The sequence below is a fragment of the Dendrobates tinctorius genome, unplaced genomic scaffold (genome assembly GCF_039654945.1).
Source record: "Dendrobates tinctorius isolate UK_male_01 unplaced genomic scaffold, ASM3965494v1 ptg000172l, whole genome shotgun sequence".
In the NCBI taxonomy this organism is placed as follows: Eukaryota; Metazoa; Chordata; class Amphibia; order Anura; family Dendrobatidae; genus Dendrobates; species Dendrobates tinctorius.
In genome coordinates this window covers 4,857,501-4,877,388 of record NW_027361839.1, presented here as the reverse complement: position 1 = coordinate 4,877,388, position 19,888 = coordinate 4,857,501, and the positions used below count along the sequence as shown (strand labels likewise).

The window sequence follows — 19,888 nt, the reverse complement described above, 5'->3', positions numbered from 1 at the left end:
AACTTCTGCCTCTCCCCCTCAATGTTCCTGACCGTTAGCTCCTGCCTCATCCTCGCCTGTCACTTCCCTCAATGTTCTTGACAGTCAGTTCCCGTTCAGCCTGCATCTGCGCCTGTCACCTCCCTCAATCTTCCCACCTGACAATTCCTGCCTCATACCCACCTGTCACCTCCGTCAATGTTCCTGACCGTTAGCTCCTGCCTCATCCTCGCCTGTCACTTCCCTCAATGTTCTTGACAGTCAGTTCCCGTTCAGCCTGCATCTGCGCCTGTCACCTCCCTCAATCTTCCCACCTGACAATTCCTGCCTCATACCCAACTGTCACCTCCGTCAATGTTCCTGACCGTTAGCTCCTGCCTCGTCCTCACCTGTCACTTCCCTCGATGTTCCTGCCCATCAGTTCCCGCTTTGTTCTCACCTGTCACCTCCCTCAATTTTCCTACGTGACAACTCCTGCCTCATCCCCGCCTGTCACTTCCCTTAATGGTCCTGCCCATCAGCTTCTGTTTTTTCCTTATCTGTCACCTTCCTCAGAGTTCCTGCCTGTTAGCTCTTGCCTCATCCTCACCAGTCACCTCCCTCAACCTTCCAGGCCATCAACTCCAGACCTGTCCTTGCCTGTCACCTATCCTGTAGAATGTAAGTCCGAAAGGGCAGGATCCTCTCTCTCCTCTATATCAGTCTGTGATTGTTAGTTTACTGTAAGTGATATCTGTAATTTATATGTAACCCCTTCTCATGTACAGCACCATGGAACCAATGATGCTGTAGAAATACTAATGATCTTGCCCATCAGCTCCTGTATCATCGTCGCCTGTCACCTCCCTCAATGTTCCTGTCCATCAGCTTATGCTTTGTCCTCGCCTGTCACCTCCCTCAATGTTCCTGCCCATCAGCCCATGCTTTGTCCTCGCCTGTCACCTCCCTCAATGTTCCTGCCTATCAGCTCATGCTTTGTCCTCGCCTGTCACCTCCCTCAATGTTCCTGCCTATCAGCTCATGCTTTGTCCTCGCCTGTCACCTCCCTCAATGTTCCTGCCCATCAGCCCATGCTTTGTCCTCGCCTGTCACCTCCCTCAATGTTCCTGCCCATCAGCTCATGCTTTGTCCTCGCCTGTCACCTCCCACAATGTTCCTGCCCATCAGCTCATGCTTTGTCCTCGCCTGTCACCTCCTTGAAAGTTCCTGCCCATCAGCTCATGCTTTGTCCTCGCCTGTCACCTCCCTCAATGTTCCTGCCTATCAGCTCATGCTTTGTCCTCGACTGTCACCTCCCTCAATGTTCCTGCCCATCAGCTCATGCTTTTTCCTCACCCGTCAGCTCCCTCAATGTTCCTGCCCATCAGCTCATGCTTTGTCCTCACCCGTCAGCTCCCTCAATGATCCTGCTGGATGCCCGTTCTTAGTCCCCAGATGACCGTTCTTAACTCATCAGATAAATCATGGCACCAGCCAACAAAACCTGAACAGTTCACCTTACTGAAAGAGAAGATGGGAATGACCGGAGTCATCCAGTGAGGGACTTGAGGATAATCCCGGACATTGATCACCATTTCCATATCCGGCAAATCTGACAAGAGCTCCAGGAGGAAGTGCTCCACGCCACTACATCTGCATGAAGAGTTCAGACATTACCCACTGGTGACACAATAACAGCGGACTGACAGAAGAACCAAGTCCACAGGTCACACAGCAACAGGAGACTGACAGCAGAACACACGTCCATAGCTGACACAGCAACAGGAGACTGACAGCAGAACACACGTCCATAGCTGACACAGTAACAGGAGACTGACAGCAGAACACACGTCCATAGCTGACACAGTAACAGGAGACTGACAGCAGAACACACGTCCACAGGTCACACAGCAACAGGAGACTGACAGCAGAACACACGTCCATAGCTGACACAGTAACAGGAGACTGACAGCAGGACACACGTCCATAGCTGACACAGTAACAAGAGACTGACAGCAGAACACACGTCCATAGCTGACACAGCAACAGGAGACTGACAGCAGAACACACGTCCATAGCTGACACAGCAACAGGAGACTGACAGCAGAACACACGTCCACAAGTCACACAGCAACAGGAGACTGACAGCAGAACACACGTCCATAGCTGACACAGTAACAGGAGACTGACAGCAGAACACACGTCCATAGCTGACACAGTAACAGGAGACTGACAGCAGGACACATGTCCATAGCTGACACAGTAACAAGAGACTGACAGCAGAACACACGTCCATAGCTGACACAGTAACAGGAGACTGACAGCAGAACACACGTCCACAGGTCACACAGCAACAGGAGACTGACAGCAGAACACACGTCCATAGCTGACACAGTAACAGGAGACTGACAGCAGGACACACGTCCATAGCTGACACAGTAACAGGAGACTGACAGCAGAACACACGTCCATAGCTGACACAGCAACAGGAGACTGACAGCAGAACACACGTCCATAGCTGACACAGCAACAGGAGACTGACAGCAGAACACACGTCCACAAGTCACACAGCAACAGGAGACTGACAGCAGAACACACGTCCATAGCTGACACAGTAACAGGAGACTGACAGCAGAACACACGTCCATAGCTGACACAGTAACAGGAGACTGACAGCAGGACACATGTCCATAGCTGACACAGTAACAAGAGACTGACAGCAGAACACACGTCCATAGCTGACACAGTAACAGGAGACTGACAGCAGAACACACGTCCATAGCTGACACAGTAACAGGAGACTGACAGCAGAACACACGTCCACAGGTCACACAGCAACAGGAGACTGACAGCAGAACACACGTCCACAGCTGACACAGTAACAGGAGACTGACAGCAGAACACACGTCCACAGGTGACACAGCAACAGGAGACTGACAGCAGAACACACGTCCACAGCTGACACTAAGATTGGACTGACAGCAGAACACACGTCCACAGCTGACACAGTAACATCAGACTGACATCAGAACACACGTCCACAGGTGACACAGTAACAGGAGACTGACAGCAGAACACACATCCACAGCTGACACTAAGATTGGACTGACAGCAGAACACGTCACACAGCAACAGGAGACTGACAGCAGAACACACATCCACAGCTGACACAGCAGCAGGAGACTGACAGCAGAACACACGTCCACAGCTGACACAGTAACATCAGACTGACAGCAGAACACACATCCACAGCTGACACAGTAACATCAGACTGACAGCAGAACACACGTCCACAGCGGACACAGTAAGATTAGACTGACAGCAGAACACACATCCACAGCTGACAGTATTGGGAAATTGACTGTAGAACGCGTCTAATTATATGGGACTCTTGAGCTGAGGAGTTAAATGATGTGATTCTCTGTTGATGACTTACCGGGCCGGGAACATGCAGTCTTCCTCCCGGTACAGACGATGGTTGATGATCTGGTAATGGGTTCCCAGTTTGCGGCTAAGGACGTTCTTCATTAGATCATGTGAAATTCCTGAACGGAAGGGTACCAGGTCCTTCTGGATGAGCCTAGAACATGACCCAGAAAAGGGGACGAGATCAGGAGGAAAGGAGAAGGTGACATGGGGCAAAGAAGGCGTTGAGGTATGAGCATGACAGGACAAGAGTAGGACGAAAGGAGGTCAAGAATCACAGGACAGGGGTCAGAACAGTAGCAAGCATGGTTTCCATGATTTGTTACCCTGTTAGGCAGGTGTGGTCGTGGCATGGATGGTGACTCTGGATTCTGGTGTGGATGCGGTTCAGATTTGCTTGCCATCGGTAGTCTATGACAAAAATAAAGTGACAGCAGATCACAAATAAATGGTGTAAATGATACAGGGCATAGGGGTGCACATATACAGTACATGTCACGATCCATGTTTGGATTCGTAGCAGCTCTGGTTCCTCTCGGTTTTAAATATAGCTCTTTTCCTTTCAGGACCAGAGGGGGTTAATATCAGTTTTCCCCTGCTGGCAATGAGCTGCATCTGCAGAGTGGCTGGGTCAGGTGCTGCGGGTGGTGACCACTCCTTCCTTCATGTGGTCACCTGATGCATCAGCTGACTGTCGGTGATAGAGCAGTCTACAGTGACCAGGCCTGGAGGAAGGAGCTCGCTGGCTGCTGCGGCTATCAGCTGGTTTCGTGCGTTTGTGATGCTGGTGCCTTTATCCTGCTGTGCGGTGCTTTGCAGCAGAGGACGTTAAAGCCAAGTTGTGTTTTTACCCCGTCCCTTTTGTGTTTGTCACTGTCCCCATGTGGTACCATCTGCAGTGGTGAGGCTAGCACTCCTTGCCGGCCAGTGCACTAGACAGGGCAGTATTAGGTGACAGCGAGGGATGAGGTTCCTGACGGCGGTGAGGGAAAGGACCCACTTAGGGCGTTAGGAGAGTGCATGGACAGGCTCAGGTTTGAGCTCAGGTGGTGACCATTCCCCATTTCCCTATCAGTAGGCCTTCCTCTCCCCATTTCCATCCCATTGTGAGTGTGTTACCCCATCCGCTTACCGACCTCGTCGTGTCACATCGTGACAATATAGTGTACATAATACAAGAGAAGTACAGGCTTATGATACAGGGGATATATATATATACACACATACACATATATATATATATATATATATACACATATACATACATATACATATACATATACATATATATATATACACACACACACACACACACACACACACACACACACACACACACCCCACCGGTCTTATTGTTCAATCACGCATACTGAACTCTGCTACATCTCCTTGGTTTTGTGACTGACATGCTACAGCCCTGATCCCCCCCTTGCAGTTTCCCTCCTCTTCACAGCTGCGGGTGTTAGAATCCTATCTCCATCCTCTTCCCCCCTCCCTCAAGAATGTGTTGTGAGCAGCCCCCTCTGCCGTGTGCAGAAGCACATGGCAAGCAAACATTTCTGTGTCTAGGTACAGTGTTCCTTTAAGACCAAATGTATTAAAACACAGAATATTCACAGCTCGTTTCTGGAAACCGCAGGGTCAGAGCTCCCAACTGGTGGGTTTTGGGAGCTCAGCACCTATGAGGAGCTGAGAAAAGGGTTCATGCTTACCCCTAGCTGGCAGACAGTTCATGCTTGGATTTAAATGAACAGCAATCTCCTACTCGGAAAACCACCATGGTTACTTACCGGTAGCCGGTTTTTCCAGAACCCATGACAGCACACCTGAGAGAGGGATCCACCCCGCCAGGACCCTACTGAGATATAAGGGGCGGCACCTCTCCCCCGCTTCAGTTGGTTACAGAGCATTGAGAGAACTTCCCGGTTAGTCACAAATTTATCCAACACCACATCACACCCTATTAACCTGCAAACCCATACAGTGAAAAAGGGGGGAGGAATATACAGGTGCTGTCATGGGTTCCGGAAAAACCGGCTACCGGTAAGTAACCATGGTGGTTTTCCCTTCACCCATGACAGCACACCTGAGAGATTTTTGGAGACTTCGAAACACCTTAGGGAGGGACCACCGCTTGCAGCACCCTTCTACCAAAGGTTAAGTCAGCAGAGGAAGATAGGTTTAATCTATAGTGTTTAAAGAAGGTTGACGGTGAGGCCCAGGTAGCGGCCTTACAAATTTGATCAATCAATACCTCTGCCTTTTCCGCCCAGGAGGTCTGGTGAATGAGTCTTGATGCCGTCAGGAATCGGAACGCCACTAGCTGAGTAGGCTATACTAATGGCCTCCCTAATCCATCTGGCAACAGTCCCTTTTGATACTCCATAGCCCTTCCTGGCACCCTGAAAGGCTACAAATAGGGACTGGGACCTCCTCCACTGCCTAGTGACAGATATATTCTAGCAGGGCTCTCTTAACGTCCAAATTCTGGAATTTTTCCTCCCCTGGATTTTTTGGATTTTCGCAAAAGGATGGAAGAACAATCTCCTGACTCCAATGAAAATCTGATACTACCTTAGGTAGATAAGCAGGGTCCGTTTTTAATACCACCCTGTCCTGAAAAATGTGCGTATAGGGTGGATTTACTGAGAGAGCCTGCAAGTCACTTACTCTATGGGCCGATGTAAGGGCAACTAAAATAATCGCTTTTAGGGCAAGATATTTTATGGGTAGTTGTTGTATAGGCTCATATGGTTCTTTTGTAAGGGCCTCTAGTATCAGGTTTAGATCCCATGGGGCTATTCTAGGGATTGGGATAGGTCTAGACCTATGGCAGGATTTAATAAATCTAGCTACCCATCTGTTTGCTGCCAAGTTGCAGTTATAGAGCGCGCCCAGTGCGGATACTTGAACTATAAGAGTGTTTACCGCTAACCCCAGCTGTAATCCCGATTGTAAAAACGCCAAGATATCACTAATTGGGGGCTTTTGCTCTAATGGCTTACCTAGGAACCGCAGGAATTTATTCCATGTTCTGCTGTAAATATTAGTCGTCACCAGCTTCCTGCTTTTTATCAGGGTGGCCACCAACCCTGGAGAGAACCCGCTATACATTAGAAGTGACCTTTCAAATTCCACGCCGTCAGATGGAATCCCTTGACCCGAGCGTGGAATATTGGACCTTGAGCTAGTAGGTCCGGGATTTCCAGCAGAACCCATGGATCTGAGAGGGACATCAGTGACAGCAGAGAGAACCAGGGCATTTTTGGCCAGAATGGGGCTATTAGGATCACCCTGGCTTGATCTTTCCTGATCTTTCTGAGTACCGTTGGGATCAGAGTCACTGGGGGGGGGGGGGGGGGGGGGTGGGAACGCATAGGCTAGCCTGAAGCCCCACGGAATCTGCAATGAGTCCACCGCCCATGGCTTTTCCCTTGGGTTTAGCGAGCAGAAGTTCTACACTTGCTTGTTCTTGTTGGCGAAGAGGTCTATCACTGGCTCCCCCATAGCCGTATTATTTTTTGAAAAACGGACCGATTTAGAGCCCATTCCCCTTGCTTCAGAGTATTATGGCTCAGAAAATCGTCCTCTATATTTTCTGCCCCCTTTATGTGCAATGCCGTTAGAGAGTAGGTGCTGTTCTGCTCTGTGGAATATGTCACTGGCTGCCTTCATTAGAGAGAGTGTGATCTTATACCCCCCTGGTGATTCGATGTACGCCACTGTTACTTTGTTGTCAGACATGATCCGGACATTGCGGCCACTGAAGAGGGGAATAAAGTCTCTAAGGGCTTTGTTTACTGCCCACAGTTCTCTCAGGTTGGAATATGCACCCTTTTCTTGAGGCCCCCAGGACCCCTTGGCTACCTGACCCCTTAGGCGTTTACCCCACCCCGAGGAGCTCGCGTCAGTCAGAATCATGTCAGTTACCGATCTGTCCCATGGCATCCCTGATGCCAAGTTTGTCCTGTCTAACCACCAGTTGAGAGAGTCCCTGACCTCTAAGGAAAGCTCCAGTCTTCCTTCTAAACGCCCTCTCAGCGATCTTTGTGCTGACAGAACCTCCCCTTGAAGCTGTCGGGTGTGAAATTGTGCCCACCTGACCGCCGGGATACAGGACGTCAGGGTACCTAGCAAGGTCATCGCGCTCCTCAGGGTCATGTGAGGTTGGTCTCGGGCAGCCAAGGTCACATTCTCCACCTTCTCTATTTTGGTATCTGGTAGTAGACAGGCTTGTTTCTCGGAATCCAGGATAAACCCTAGAAAGGTCTATTTTTTTTTTTAGGGGCTGTAGTCTCGATTTTTTTTTACATATACCATCCACCCCAGTTTCTGTACGGTGTCGGTCACCCGTCTCAAATGTACCGTACAGTAGTCTTATGAGCTGCCCACTATTAGGAAATCGTCCAGATAGGGTATTATGATTGTGTCGTGAATTTGGAGGAAGGCTGTCATTTCCTCTACGACTTTGGTAAAAACTCTCGGGGCCATGGACATGCCAAATGGAAGGGCTCTGAATTGAAGATGCCTGAGAATGCCCTGGTTATAGAGAGCCACTCTTAAATATTTTTGATAACCTGGGTGGATGGGGATGTGATATTATGCATCCTTTAAATCGACTAATGCCATAAAACAATCGTGATGCAGCAGTTTTATGGCTGTAGCTACCGATTCCATCTTGAAGGTCTGATTTTTTTTATCCACCGATTGAAGCCTCTGAGGTTTATAATAGTTCTGAACGACTGGTCTTTTTTTTTTTTTTTTTTTTTAATCAGGAAGAGGGCCGAGTAGAACCCTGTTCCTCCCTGTATCCTCGGGACTTCGGAAAGAACCTGCTTGTCTAGCAGGCTCAGGATTTCTGATTCTAAGGCCAACTGTTCTTCTATCGCCTTCCTGATAGGGGTAATGACAAATGCTGTTTTCGGCTGGCGTAAAAAAGGGATCTTCAGGCCTTCTCTTACGATGCTTAGGATCCAGGTATTGAAAGAGATGTCTTCCCAAGCCTGTACTGGCGTCATTGTGGGGATTTCTTTGAAGTGGAGGTGCCTCCACCAAACATAAATCCGGACTCCTTTTTCTTTTGGTCTTCCCATCTCCTATCCCCCTGTTGAATTTTCCTCTCCGAAAGGGCGGCCTCCTCTGAGCTGCCGGAAACCTGGGGAAGCCTGTCACTTGCTTTCTCCAAGATGTCATCCAGGTTTTTTCTGAATAAAAACCGACCATCGCATGGGAGAGAACACAGTTTAGCTTTAGACTGCAGATCACCTGGACAACCTTTAAGCCACAACGCACATCTGGCGGCATTTGATAATCCTGCCGCCCTCGCTGTCAACCTCAGTCAGCAGAGGTGTCCGCCAAAAAAAGCTGCTGCCCCGTGCAGAAGATACATATCTACCAGTATTTTTTCTCTTGAGACTTTTGACACAAGTCTCTCTTCTAATTGCTGCAGCCACATCATTAGGGAACGCGCCGTGCAGGTGCCCGCTATTGCCGGCTTCAATCCTCCTGCTGCTGCTTCCCATACATGTCTTAAGTAGGAATCCGCTTTTTTTATCTAGCGGGTCCCCAAGAACCCCCGAGTCTTCCAAGGACATAGAAGATTTCTTGGATGACCTGGACACCGCTGCGTCAATCTTTGGGACTTTGTCCCATATTTCTGTGTCCTTATGCTCAAAGGGATACCTCCTCTTAGATGAGGAGGGAAGAGGCCCTGATCTCTCGGGTTTCCTCCAATCTCTCGATGAGTGCCTGGACAGGTCCATTTTTCCCTCTCTTGTAGTCCCCCCCAAACATGACATCCTCCAGGGACTTAGACGTTTTATCCCTCCTGTAGGCCCATTGTTGCCCTGATGGCCTTGAGGAGAGCATCCGTGTCTTCTACTGGGAAACATGGTTTGCCACCCATGTCACCATCTGAGGAGTAGGAGGATGGGTGTTCGGTCTGGGATAAGGCCGAGGAAGAGCCCGACATAGAACTGGGGGGGGGGGATTCTTCCTACTCTGTCCCTTTTTTCAACAATGCTTTAAGTGAGCCTTCCATCTCTGACCTAATGGCTGATATAAGGTTGGTTGCGAAACTAGGCGCTTCCTCTGCCATGGTTCGCTGGATGCAGCTGGCGCAAAGGTCTTTTTGCCAGTCTCTTGCTAGGGGGCTTTTACATAAGAACAATAGGGATTGTGCCATCTTACTCCCCGCCTTCTTAGGTTTTCCCTAAGGAATTTAAACATACAAAGGAAGGCTCCTATTAACAGCTTGCTAACATTCACGAAGATCGCTCACCACCCGTAATGAAGGGTACCGGACTCGGAGGCTGTTTCGGAGCACGTGATCTGTGCTCTCTGGATCTTGAGGAGTCCCCCGACCTGCTGCTGGGGCGACTGCTACTTGAACGGCTGCCATGTTTGTGAGCGGAGGGCTGCGATCGCTCCTGCTCTGACTCCATGGTTACCCGTCCGCCATGCCGCCCTTCTTTAAATATCCTGCCTCAGTCCTAGTGGGCGTCTTCTCCCCTGCCCCCCCCATGCGACCGCCGGCTGACCGACTGGCGTCACCATGCGCCCTAACACGGTCGCCTAGCTGAAATCAGCCAGCGCGCCCATGATGCCCTGCACCGCTGACATCAGAGGCCGGAAGACACCCGCGGCTCTCCCTCGCAAGGCACTCTGAGGGTGCGAGACCGCGGGCACGTGCGAGTGGAGGGAGGTGCAGTGGAGCCTCCAGCAGTCAGGAACCGCCGCCTGCAAGAACCCGAGGGAACCTACGGGGACTGCGCATCCAGAAGCCCGATGGCCGGCGCTACAGGTGAGCCCTGTTCTTCCCACGCCGGGACGGGTCTGGGACCTTCACAAATGACAGCCACCACCGCTGTCAGAGGGATTCCTTTCCAGGACAGGAACCCAACTGAAGCGGGGGAGAGGTGCCGCCCCTTATATCTCAGTAGGTTCCTGTCCTGGCAGGGCAGATCCCTCTCTCAGGTGTGCTGTCATGGGTGAAGGGAAAAGTGAAAGTTTAGCAGTCATCCTACGAGCCTCGCAGCCTGAGTTATGACGGTTACGAGTTTTTAGTAACTTTGGAAAAGGGAAATACATCCTATAGCTCCACCCCCCTTAGTGAGGTCACGAACAGAGGGATAACATTAGTGTCATGAACTCATTTTCTGCTCCACCAGTTGAGAGTTCCCCTTCCGTTCTCCCTCTGGTGGTGACAGGAAGTAGTGCGGTTGGTTTAAGTGGTAGTGATCTGCCACCTGATGAGGAAGATAACGATTGGATCTCTGGAGTATCAGACTGGATATAAGACAGCCGACGCCCTATCCGGGTGCTGGTGATTAAGTCTGCTTCTCAGGTCCTGGACTTCAGCTCTCTTCCAATCTTCAAGTTAAGTTTCTTTTTTGCTAATGTTCACACTTGCGCTTGTTGGTCAATTCAGTTTGTTGTGTAATCAGCCTGCCCCTGCTGGGGCTATGCTGAAATTCCACTCCTATTAATCAGTATTTGCCAATCTGCTTTTTGTCCCTTATTAGATTGGCCTCTTTTTTTGCTCTGTCTCAGAATATTTCAGAGTGCTGATATATGTTTAGACGTCTAGTGACTTCAGGGTTAATTTTGCTATCAGAAGTGTTGGACAATATTTTTGTAGGTTGTTTTTGGCAGATTGCAGACAGTGTCTTTCCTTTTCTGTCCTTTTTAGTTAGCCGGGCCCCATCATTTGCTCAGCCTATTTTCCTGCCTTTGTTTGTATTTTCATCTTGTTTCACCATCAATACATGTGGGGGGCTATCTTTCCTTTGGGGTCTGCTCTGGGGCAGTTAGTTTTCTCTTTTCCTGCTTTAGGCTTATGTAGTTCTCCGGTTGTGACGAGGCATCTAGGACCAACGTAGGAATGCTCCACAACTGCTGCTAGTTGTGCGGTTAAGATCAGGGATCTGCAATCTGCATAGTTACCAACTTCTCTGGTTTTCAGAGACTTAGCTTGTTGTCTTGTTTTTCCTCCTCGGTTTCCCATTCATAAAACATTAGGGAGTGCAGTTAGGAGGGTGTCTTTCTGCCAGGAGAGCCAGTAAATGGAGGCAGTGCGTTTTGACCTGAGGATTTGGGAAGGTTCCCCTCCCCCACCAACCATCTACATATGGCATGCCAGTAACCAATATATGCAAGTCTTCACTTTAATCCCTTTTGTTTTATAATTGTCTGTACATATTGTAATTGTCTCATTTTGTAACATCTTTTGTACTTTTGTAAACACTGCTTATTTTTTTGGAGTAAAATATATAAAAAAAAAAATAAAAAAAAAAAAAAAAAAAACTTTACTAGCTTTGTTCTCCTTGCTCTAACCGTATCCCCACATCCACCGACTAAGTCAACGCTACTGATTAGGTTGGCTCCTGACCCGATATTAATTTAAAATCAGGGGATGGTGGCAGCGGTGTGTTCTGGGGTATTGGGGAGACTGTTGTGAGTTCATTTTCCCCTTCATTACTGAGGCCCGAGGAACTCCCTCTTCTGGTAAAGAAAGGTAGTGAGCCTGATTATCAAACACCTGAGGCTGATGATGATGACTGGCTGAGTGGAGTTACTGACTGGATATAAGGCTGCCGACGCCCTTCTGCCCTGCGGGTGATTTCTCTGTGGGATCCTTGGAGACCAGTCTGAATTCCTGCTCCTCTAAAGCCAAGTTTGCTGCTCGGCCTTTTGCATTGGTGCTTTGACTTTGTTTTGCTTTGTTTTTCTGGATTTCTGCCATTCCCTGCTGGGGTGTGCTGAATTCCTTTAGCTCTGCCTTCTGAAAATACCTGAGTGCTGATTTAGTTTTTGAAGCCTAGCTGCTTCAGGGCCTTTTTCATATCAGCTTGTTGGCTTATGTCTTTGATAGGGTTTTGGCAGATTGCAGACAGCAGCCTTCCTGTCCTTTCCTATCTAGGTAGTTTTGGGCCCCGTCTTTGCTCAGTCTATCTTTCTGTCTGTGTTAGTGTTTTCATCTTGCTTCACCGTCATTATATGTTGGGGGCTGCCTATTGCTTTGGGGTCTGCTCTGGGGCAGTTTAGATTTCCCCTTTCTTTCTTTAGGCCTATTTAATTCTCCGGCTGTGATCGAGGGGTCTAGGGCATCGTAGGAACCCCCCACGGCTACTGCTAGTTGTGTTGATAGGTTCAGGGGTCTGCAATCTGATAGTTGCCAACTTCTCTGGTTTTCTGGACTTAGCTTGTATTTCTGCTTTTGCCTCCTACGGTGACTCATTCATAACAGGAGACCCTGGCAGTGACAGATAGAGTTTGATAAATGTATATCCCGCCTGGGACCGGGAATAGTCATATCGCCCTCACTGCAGCGTGTTCAATAGCCAGTATGCAGCAAGGTAGCCTTTCTGGCGACTACTTATCCTAGGTCCAGTTCCCTGACTGACCTGAGGGTAAGGGGGGCCCCAGAGAACTGCAAGTTCCAAAGCAGAATTGGAAAGTGTGATTTGCTAATATAAATCCCCTCCTCAAGAACTGGGGGCAACGAAACACCCCCAGTTCATGATATAATATTATATGTGTATATACTCGTGTATAAGCTGAGATTTTCAGCCCATTTTTCTGGGCTGAAAGTCCCCCTCTCAGCTTATACACGAGTCATATACCTGGGGGGGTGGGGGTGTCACAGATCACACTTACCCCTCCTGGCGCAGTCTCTGCAGCCCCCCAGCTTCTCCATGGTCTCCCTTCCTGCCTTCAGCGGTCACGTGGTACCGCTCATTAAACTCATAGAATCATAGAATCGTAGAGTTGGAAGGGACCTCCTGGGCCATCTGGTCCAACCCCCTGCTCAAAGCAGGATTCGCTAAATCATCCCAGTCAGATGTCTGTCCAGCCTCTGTTTGAAGACTTCCATTGAAGGAGAACTCACCACTTCTCGTGGCAGCCTGTTCCACTCATTGATCACTCTGTCAAAAAGTTTTTTCTAAAAATATGCGCATATTCATGAGTGTAATGAGCGGTACCACGTGACCACTGAAGGCAGGAAGGGAGACAGTGGGAGAAGCGGGGCTGCAGAGGCCGCGCCAGGAGGGGGGCAAGTATAGCGATATTCACCTGTCCGGGGTCCATCGCTGCTCACCGCTGTCTGCTGTGTCCTGTGTCAGTGACGTTTAGTCAGCAGGGTGCACGATGACATGGTTAGTGTGCGCTGCGCCCTCTGCTGGCTGAACAGTCACTGACACAGGAAGCAGCAGACAGCGGTGAGCAGCGATGGACCCCGGACAGGTGAATATCTCAGGTGCCAGGTCCAGGAGAGGAGAGTATGGCATTTTTTTTTGCAGCAGCATATGGGGGCATAGTCTATGGGGCAGCATCTACGGAGCATCTTATGATGGCATAATCTATGGATCATCTTATGGGGCCATTATTAACCTTTGTGCAGCATTATATGGGGTGTATTTTGTATGGAGCATCTTATGGGGCCCAACATGAACTGTATGGAGCATTATATGGGGCGTATTTTGTATGAAGCATCTTATGGAGCCCATCATGAACTGTATGGAGCATTATATGGGGCTCCTGATTCAATATGGATATTCAAAAACATTTAACCTACTGATGTCTCAATTTTACTTCTATTGGTACCTATTTTTATTTACAGGGTGTATATAGGGGTACACAGTATATACAGGTATTATGGATATATATGGGGTAGTACAGGGAGTGCATATAGGGGTACACAGTATTCAAATTCAAAGAAGTTTAGTGTACAAAAGGGAATAGGGATAGGGACTGTATGGATGTTGGGTAGGGGCTGTAGGAAAGGTAGATGGGGGCAGATTCAGGATAGGGCTATAGAAATCCATGGCATAGGGAAGGTAGATGAGGGGGGATGGGGCAGATCCAGGGTGGGGGCCATAGAAGTCCATGGCATATCATAGTTCTCTTTAGGATACGCAACTCCGGTACATATAGATATATATAACCAGAGGTGTCCGGAGGGATAGTCTGAGACGCCCTCTTCCTTTCACTGAGTATCGCGAATTTTGGGCTTCCCAGAGGGGGTTGACCCGGTCGAACAAACTGAGATGGCCGCTCCAGTATTGTGCACAACTGAAGTAAGGATATTTAGCTCTAAATGAGAGAATCCGTGGAAGGAAAAGAAGAATTTCGTGGCTTGGCACATGAATTGTGTGACGAATGTGTTAGGAAGAACAGAGGAAGTGAATTCTGATTGTTTCTGTTACTGCTATGTTGAAGAAGAAAAATTGTCTATTATGACAGGGACGGGATGTATTGTGGTTCAAGAAAGTGACTGTGGTGTGAGAAAGTGATTAAAGGAACTGAGATTAAGGAGACTAATGTGTCAGGGAGACAAATAGTTAAAAGTAATGATTTGAAAGAGGTCTCCCTGCTAGATAAGGTCCCTCCCCAGGAAATATCATCTGCTGCCAGCCTCAGTCCCCGCTATGGCTAATATTGCTAGCGGTTATGAGTATCCACCCCCTCCTATTTTAATTACCCGATCCAGAGGAAAAAAAAAAAAAAAAAAAAAGCTTTCAGAAGAATTTAACCTGTCAGTTCAACAGAGGGGGGGAAAAAAAAAAAAAAAAAAAAAAAAGCAAACTAGTAGCTTGCTCCAGCCCCCACCATCGCGCTCAGCGCGGCTGCGAGCACACAGTTTGTCCCTTATCAGTGTGCCCTTCAGCCCATACAGCGAGCTCTGGCCCCCCCCCTCAGACTTCAGCTCCTAATCCTATGACTAGGAACCTTTCTCCCCAGCCTCTCCCTGCCAATTCTGGCGCTGTGCCAGACTTGGACACTTTCAGAGAGAGTGTCATACTCCCGCTATTTTAATCGGAGTAGACGGCAGACCCAATTAATATACTTTTATAAACCCCATAAAACCCTTCCCTGAGGTTACTATTCAGTTCGTAATCTCTCCCACATGTCCTGTAAATTTACTAGGGGCACATAAATTATCACAGTTCTGCTCCAGAATACAATTCCAAGATGATGGTCAGATGGCTCTTATGTTATATAATCCCTATGTAGATGGAGACCGTGAGGAAATCTGTATTTTTCATGCCTTTCCCACAGATGCCACAAGGGGCCCAAAACAGTCCCAACCAGTTTGCAAAAAATTAAAAAAAAAATATGAGCGAGTGTCTTTTGCCATTGCTGCCATTGTTAGCCTCCTCAAGCATCTGGCAGCACTGAACTGTCAGGTTTCGGCCTCCGGACTTCAGTTCTGCCTTGGTCAAGTGATATTCTTGGGTCACTGTCTCCTTCAGGGTGCCAGACACCTCGCAGAAGAAAAATAGCTGTCAGCTCCCTTCCATTACCAAAAGATGAATCTGAACTCCAGCGTTTTCTTGGACTATGTACCTACTGTCGTCAGTGGATACCGGATGCATCCCGCATAATGTAACCCCTTTACAACGCCTTGAAAGACGGTATAATGAACTATAAGGGAAGATGGCAGTGATGAGGATTACCTCCAATATGATTGTTCCCAACTTCTGACTGAAGAAACAGCTACTCCACCAAATGTCAGTGAGAATCCACTCCCAAATCCTGATCTGGTGTTATACACGGACGGTTCAAGATATGCTGACGAGTTTGGTAGATTCCACACTGGATACGCTGTTACCACAGAGGACTCTGTAGTGCACGCAGCTGTGCTCCCGCCGTCACAGTCAGCACAAGAAGCAGAACTCCAGGCTCTGTCTACTGCATGTACTTTGGCCAAGAACAGACGGGCTAATATATACACGGACTCACAGTATGCATTTGGTATTGCTCATGATTTTGGGGCTCTATGGGGCAATCAAGGGTTTATTACTACTGTCGGAACCCCAGTGAAAAATGCTGAAGCTGTTAAAGCCCTCATGGACTTGATCAAATTACCTACTCAGGTGGCTATTGTGACGAACAGCCCACCGCCGTTCGTCCACTTACGGGCGACTAACGGGGGTCCCTCTGCCACCAAAATGCGACGGACAGCGGACCCTGTGTCACCACTATGTCACAGTCCCACCACTGACACGGGTGTATCAGCAGACGGAGGGATGACACACTGCCGGCACACGGCTATCACAGGCACAGTTGGGGCTTATCTTAGTTATCCCACCACTGGCACCATGTGATCAAAAATATCCAGCAAGCTAATCTCGCTCTACAATTTGCCACAGGGGGAGTTTAATTTGGATGCCCCACCACTGCTATCAATCTTCCAAGTACTTCGGGGATTTATGTATATCCCACTTTCTCAGTTCCACTTTGGAACTCGCAGCTCTCCGGCGCCCCCCCTTACCCTCAGGTCAGTCAGGGAACTGCACCTAGGATAATTGGTCGCCGGACGGGCTGCCTGTTGTGAACCGGCAATTGGGCTTCTGCAGTAAGGGAATTATCAATGCTGGTGCCGCAGCCCCTTATTCAGCAATATAAGACCCTTCCGTACTGCCAGCAAGCCGCAATAGCCGTACACAACGCGCTGCCACCAGTCACGGTTACTTAATTCACAGTGTTAAATTAAGAGGGTCCGTGGCAAACCCCTTGAATTAGTAGCGATTATCTATCAAAGGTGTATAGTTCGATTCTTAGAGCATAGAGACAGAACTAAATAATTTTATCATTTATTTTCCGAAAGAGGACAGTGATTACAGATCAAAGTTGCTATAAAATTGAGACAAAGTATGTACATTAGACAAGTATAAAAACAAAGTGGATGAAAGAAGAAGGTACACTCACATTTAGTCAGTTGTTGTTAGGCATCCCATGTGGCTTTAAGGGGGGTGGAGGCGGAGCTGCCCGTCTCCGCTCATCTGGGTTCTGCTCAGCACAAGGATTGGAGCTCTTGTGAGCTGGTTTGCCCAGGGAATGCCTTATAGTCTTTCCTATGTGACATCACGGAGAGATGCATTCTGGGTTGATCCCACCTCTCTCATCCAAGTGATATTTTGGCTACAAAACTTAGATTAGCTATAACTTTATGGGAGAAGCTGGTATGGACTCGTCAGTGGTATCATGTTTCCCAGCGTAATGAGCCTATCAAGAAAACATCAAACATCTATGCGATATGACCGTCCATTTGGGGACAAATCATCTCATGTTCTGGACAGGGTAGAACTTCGAAAGATACGCGGTATCGAAGCTGGGACCGCTCAGGTTACAAAAATATGATTTTCATATCTCTGCTGTGTATGGTTTTCGTAATATGACTTATTTTTATGTTTCCCATATACCGGCATACAGCCTGTGTTTTTCCGAACAAAGGGATCCCTTCCCCCTGCTCTTCGAGAGGAAGTTGGTTTAAGGTTTCAGAGCTAGCCCAGGCAGGGGGGCACTGGTCAGTGTGTGAGAGAGCCATGGGCGAAAAGAGGAGGGGGGAAGGTGCTGCATGAGCTGACAGCCTGCATGGTCATAGAGGGCTGGATTTTCTAGAAAGTTCCAACAGAAAAACCTATTTTGCAGACATTGTATATCACAACTATTATCAAAGTTAAGGCGCACGGTCCTAGGAACAGTCCACAGACTGTTGGCAACGCATTTGCGGATATGCAAGCAAAAGCCGCCGCTCTCTTACCCGTTGAAACAACCATACCAACTATGGTGACCACACGCTCTCAGCGCAAACAGTTACAAGAAGCATTGACCCTACAAGAACCTGAAGATCTACAACAGACTGAAGTTTTCTGTCGGACCCTGCGAGACCGCTTAATGACGATGCAGAGAATGTCTCCAAAGGAAGAGGTGAAGCAATGGAAGACTGATGGGACACGTATGGATAATAGTCTCTGGAAAAAGGACCAACTTGTGCGTCTCCCTAAGCGGATGTACCCTGCTATTGCCACATGGGCCTACACATCGAGGAAAGAATCAGGCCCTCGCACTGGTGCAAAAATTCTACTGGGCCCCGGGAATTTCCACAGTTTTGACAGCGCTCAACCGTGCCTGTAATATCTGTCAGACTTGTAATCCCGGTCAACTTCAACGTGTACCCCGAAGCATCTTGCTAAGCCCGACTATCCTTTCCAAAGGCTCCAGGTGGACCATATCACGTTACCTAAGTCTGGAAGGTATGAATACTGTTTGGTTGTTGTTATGTTCTCCAGTTGGTGGGAAGCATTCCCTGTTACCAACATGACTGCGAAAACCACAGCGAAGAAACTGGTGATGGAAGTCATATGCAGATATGGGGTTGCAGAAGTTGTTGAAAGTGACCAAGGCCCGGCCTTTTCTTCTCATGTGTACCAAGAAGTTCTGACAATGCTTGGATCCACTGTAGCTCTCCATACTCTGTACCACCCACAATCCAGTGGGGAAGTTGAGAGGCCAAATGGCACACTGAGCGGACAACTGACCAAAATGATGCAGGAGACTACAGCTCCATGGCCAGAGCTCCTACCTATTGTACTATACCACATTCGTACTACCCCTATTGCAAAACATGGCCTGTCCCAATATGAGATATTGTTTGGTGCTAGGCCCCCAGTTGCGAATTTCCAGCCTCAGCAGTTATCAGAAGAAACTGACCATGCTGTCCAATGTGTTATTCAGCTTAGTAAAAATCTTGCTAACACCCATGTTCTAGTTTCTTCTTTTCCAGAATCAGCAGAAACCGACACCTGTTATAACCTGAAGCCTGGTGATTTGGTAGTCGTGTAGAGGCATGTCAGGAAGCACGGACTAGAACCCTTGTATGACGGTCCCTATGAAGTTCTCCTCATCACCCAACCAGCCAATAGCAAATAAAGGGGACAATGTTTTGTTTTTTCGCATTTTCCATATTATTGGTAGAAGTTAAAAGTTAAAGTTAGAAGATATTCAGAGGCTCAGATCAATACGATAAAGACAATGATCGTCATAAGGACAGTTGGTGGTCAGACACCTTCTCCTTTCTCAATCCAGCCAATTGGTTTAAGGGAATTGGGGGCTGGATAGCTGGGATCTTACAGAGCTTGTTACACATTGCTGCCGGTATCCTTGTTGCATATGTGATACTAAAACTTGTTCTTTTGTATATTCCTGTATGTATTAGGAAATTCTGCACTAAGACCGCTAATGACGAGGATATCAAAGGTGTCGTTGACCCTGCCCTTCTCTGCACCGATCTCAAAAGGCTACTTGATGAAGATGTTGAAGCCAAGCACATGGCTACCTACAAAAGATCTTCACCACCGTTATCAAAAATTGTTATTTGTAAATTGTAGTATACAGGGGGGACGGGTGCGCCGCAACAGCCATGACTGATAACACGGCATCAGTCACGTGAAGACCAGTACTCCTCGAACTTATGGTTTGGGATAGCACCTCTGATGCTGCATATGTGTTAACAAAATTTATCTAGGGGGGATTGTGAAGTACAGTATTCAGATATACGGGATATCTTGTTCTCCAGGATCCATTTTTGTGCTTGCGACACCATTTTGTTGTTTACAAGATAAAATGTTGTAATTAGGTGAAAGTTCGCAGCTGTTATGAAACTAGACTGTTCTAGCTTGTACAAGATATGACATATGAGACCCTAAAAGAATGTGCT

The 19,888-nt window shown here is 48.2% G+C and overlaps 1 protein-coding gene across 2 annotated transcripts in view; it reads right to left on the bottom strand.

Annotated features, from left to right (window-relative positions):
• Positions 1-19,888, bottom strand: part of POGLUT1 (protein O-glucosyltransferase 1) — a 65,955-nt gene that overhangs the window by 26,877 nt on the left and 19,190 nt on the right. For both annotated transcript variants that reach the window (XM_073551070.1, XM_073551071.1), the window contains exons 2-4: positions 3,711-3,795; positions 3,395-3,538; positions 1,476-1,611 (exon numbers count right to left, since the gene is read on the bottom strand). In XM_073551070.1, coding sequence (XP_073407171.1) covers positions 1,476-1,611; positions 3,395-3,538; positions 3,711-3,795 — 365 coding nt within the window. The remainder of the gene's footprint in view (positions 1-1,475; positions 1,612-3,394; positions 3,539-3,710; positions 3,796-19,888) is intronic.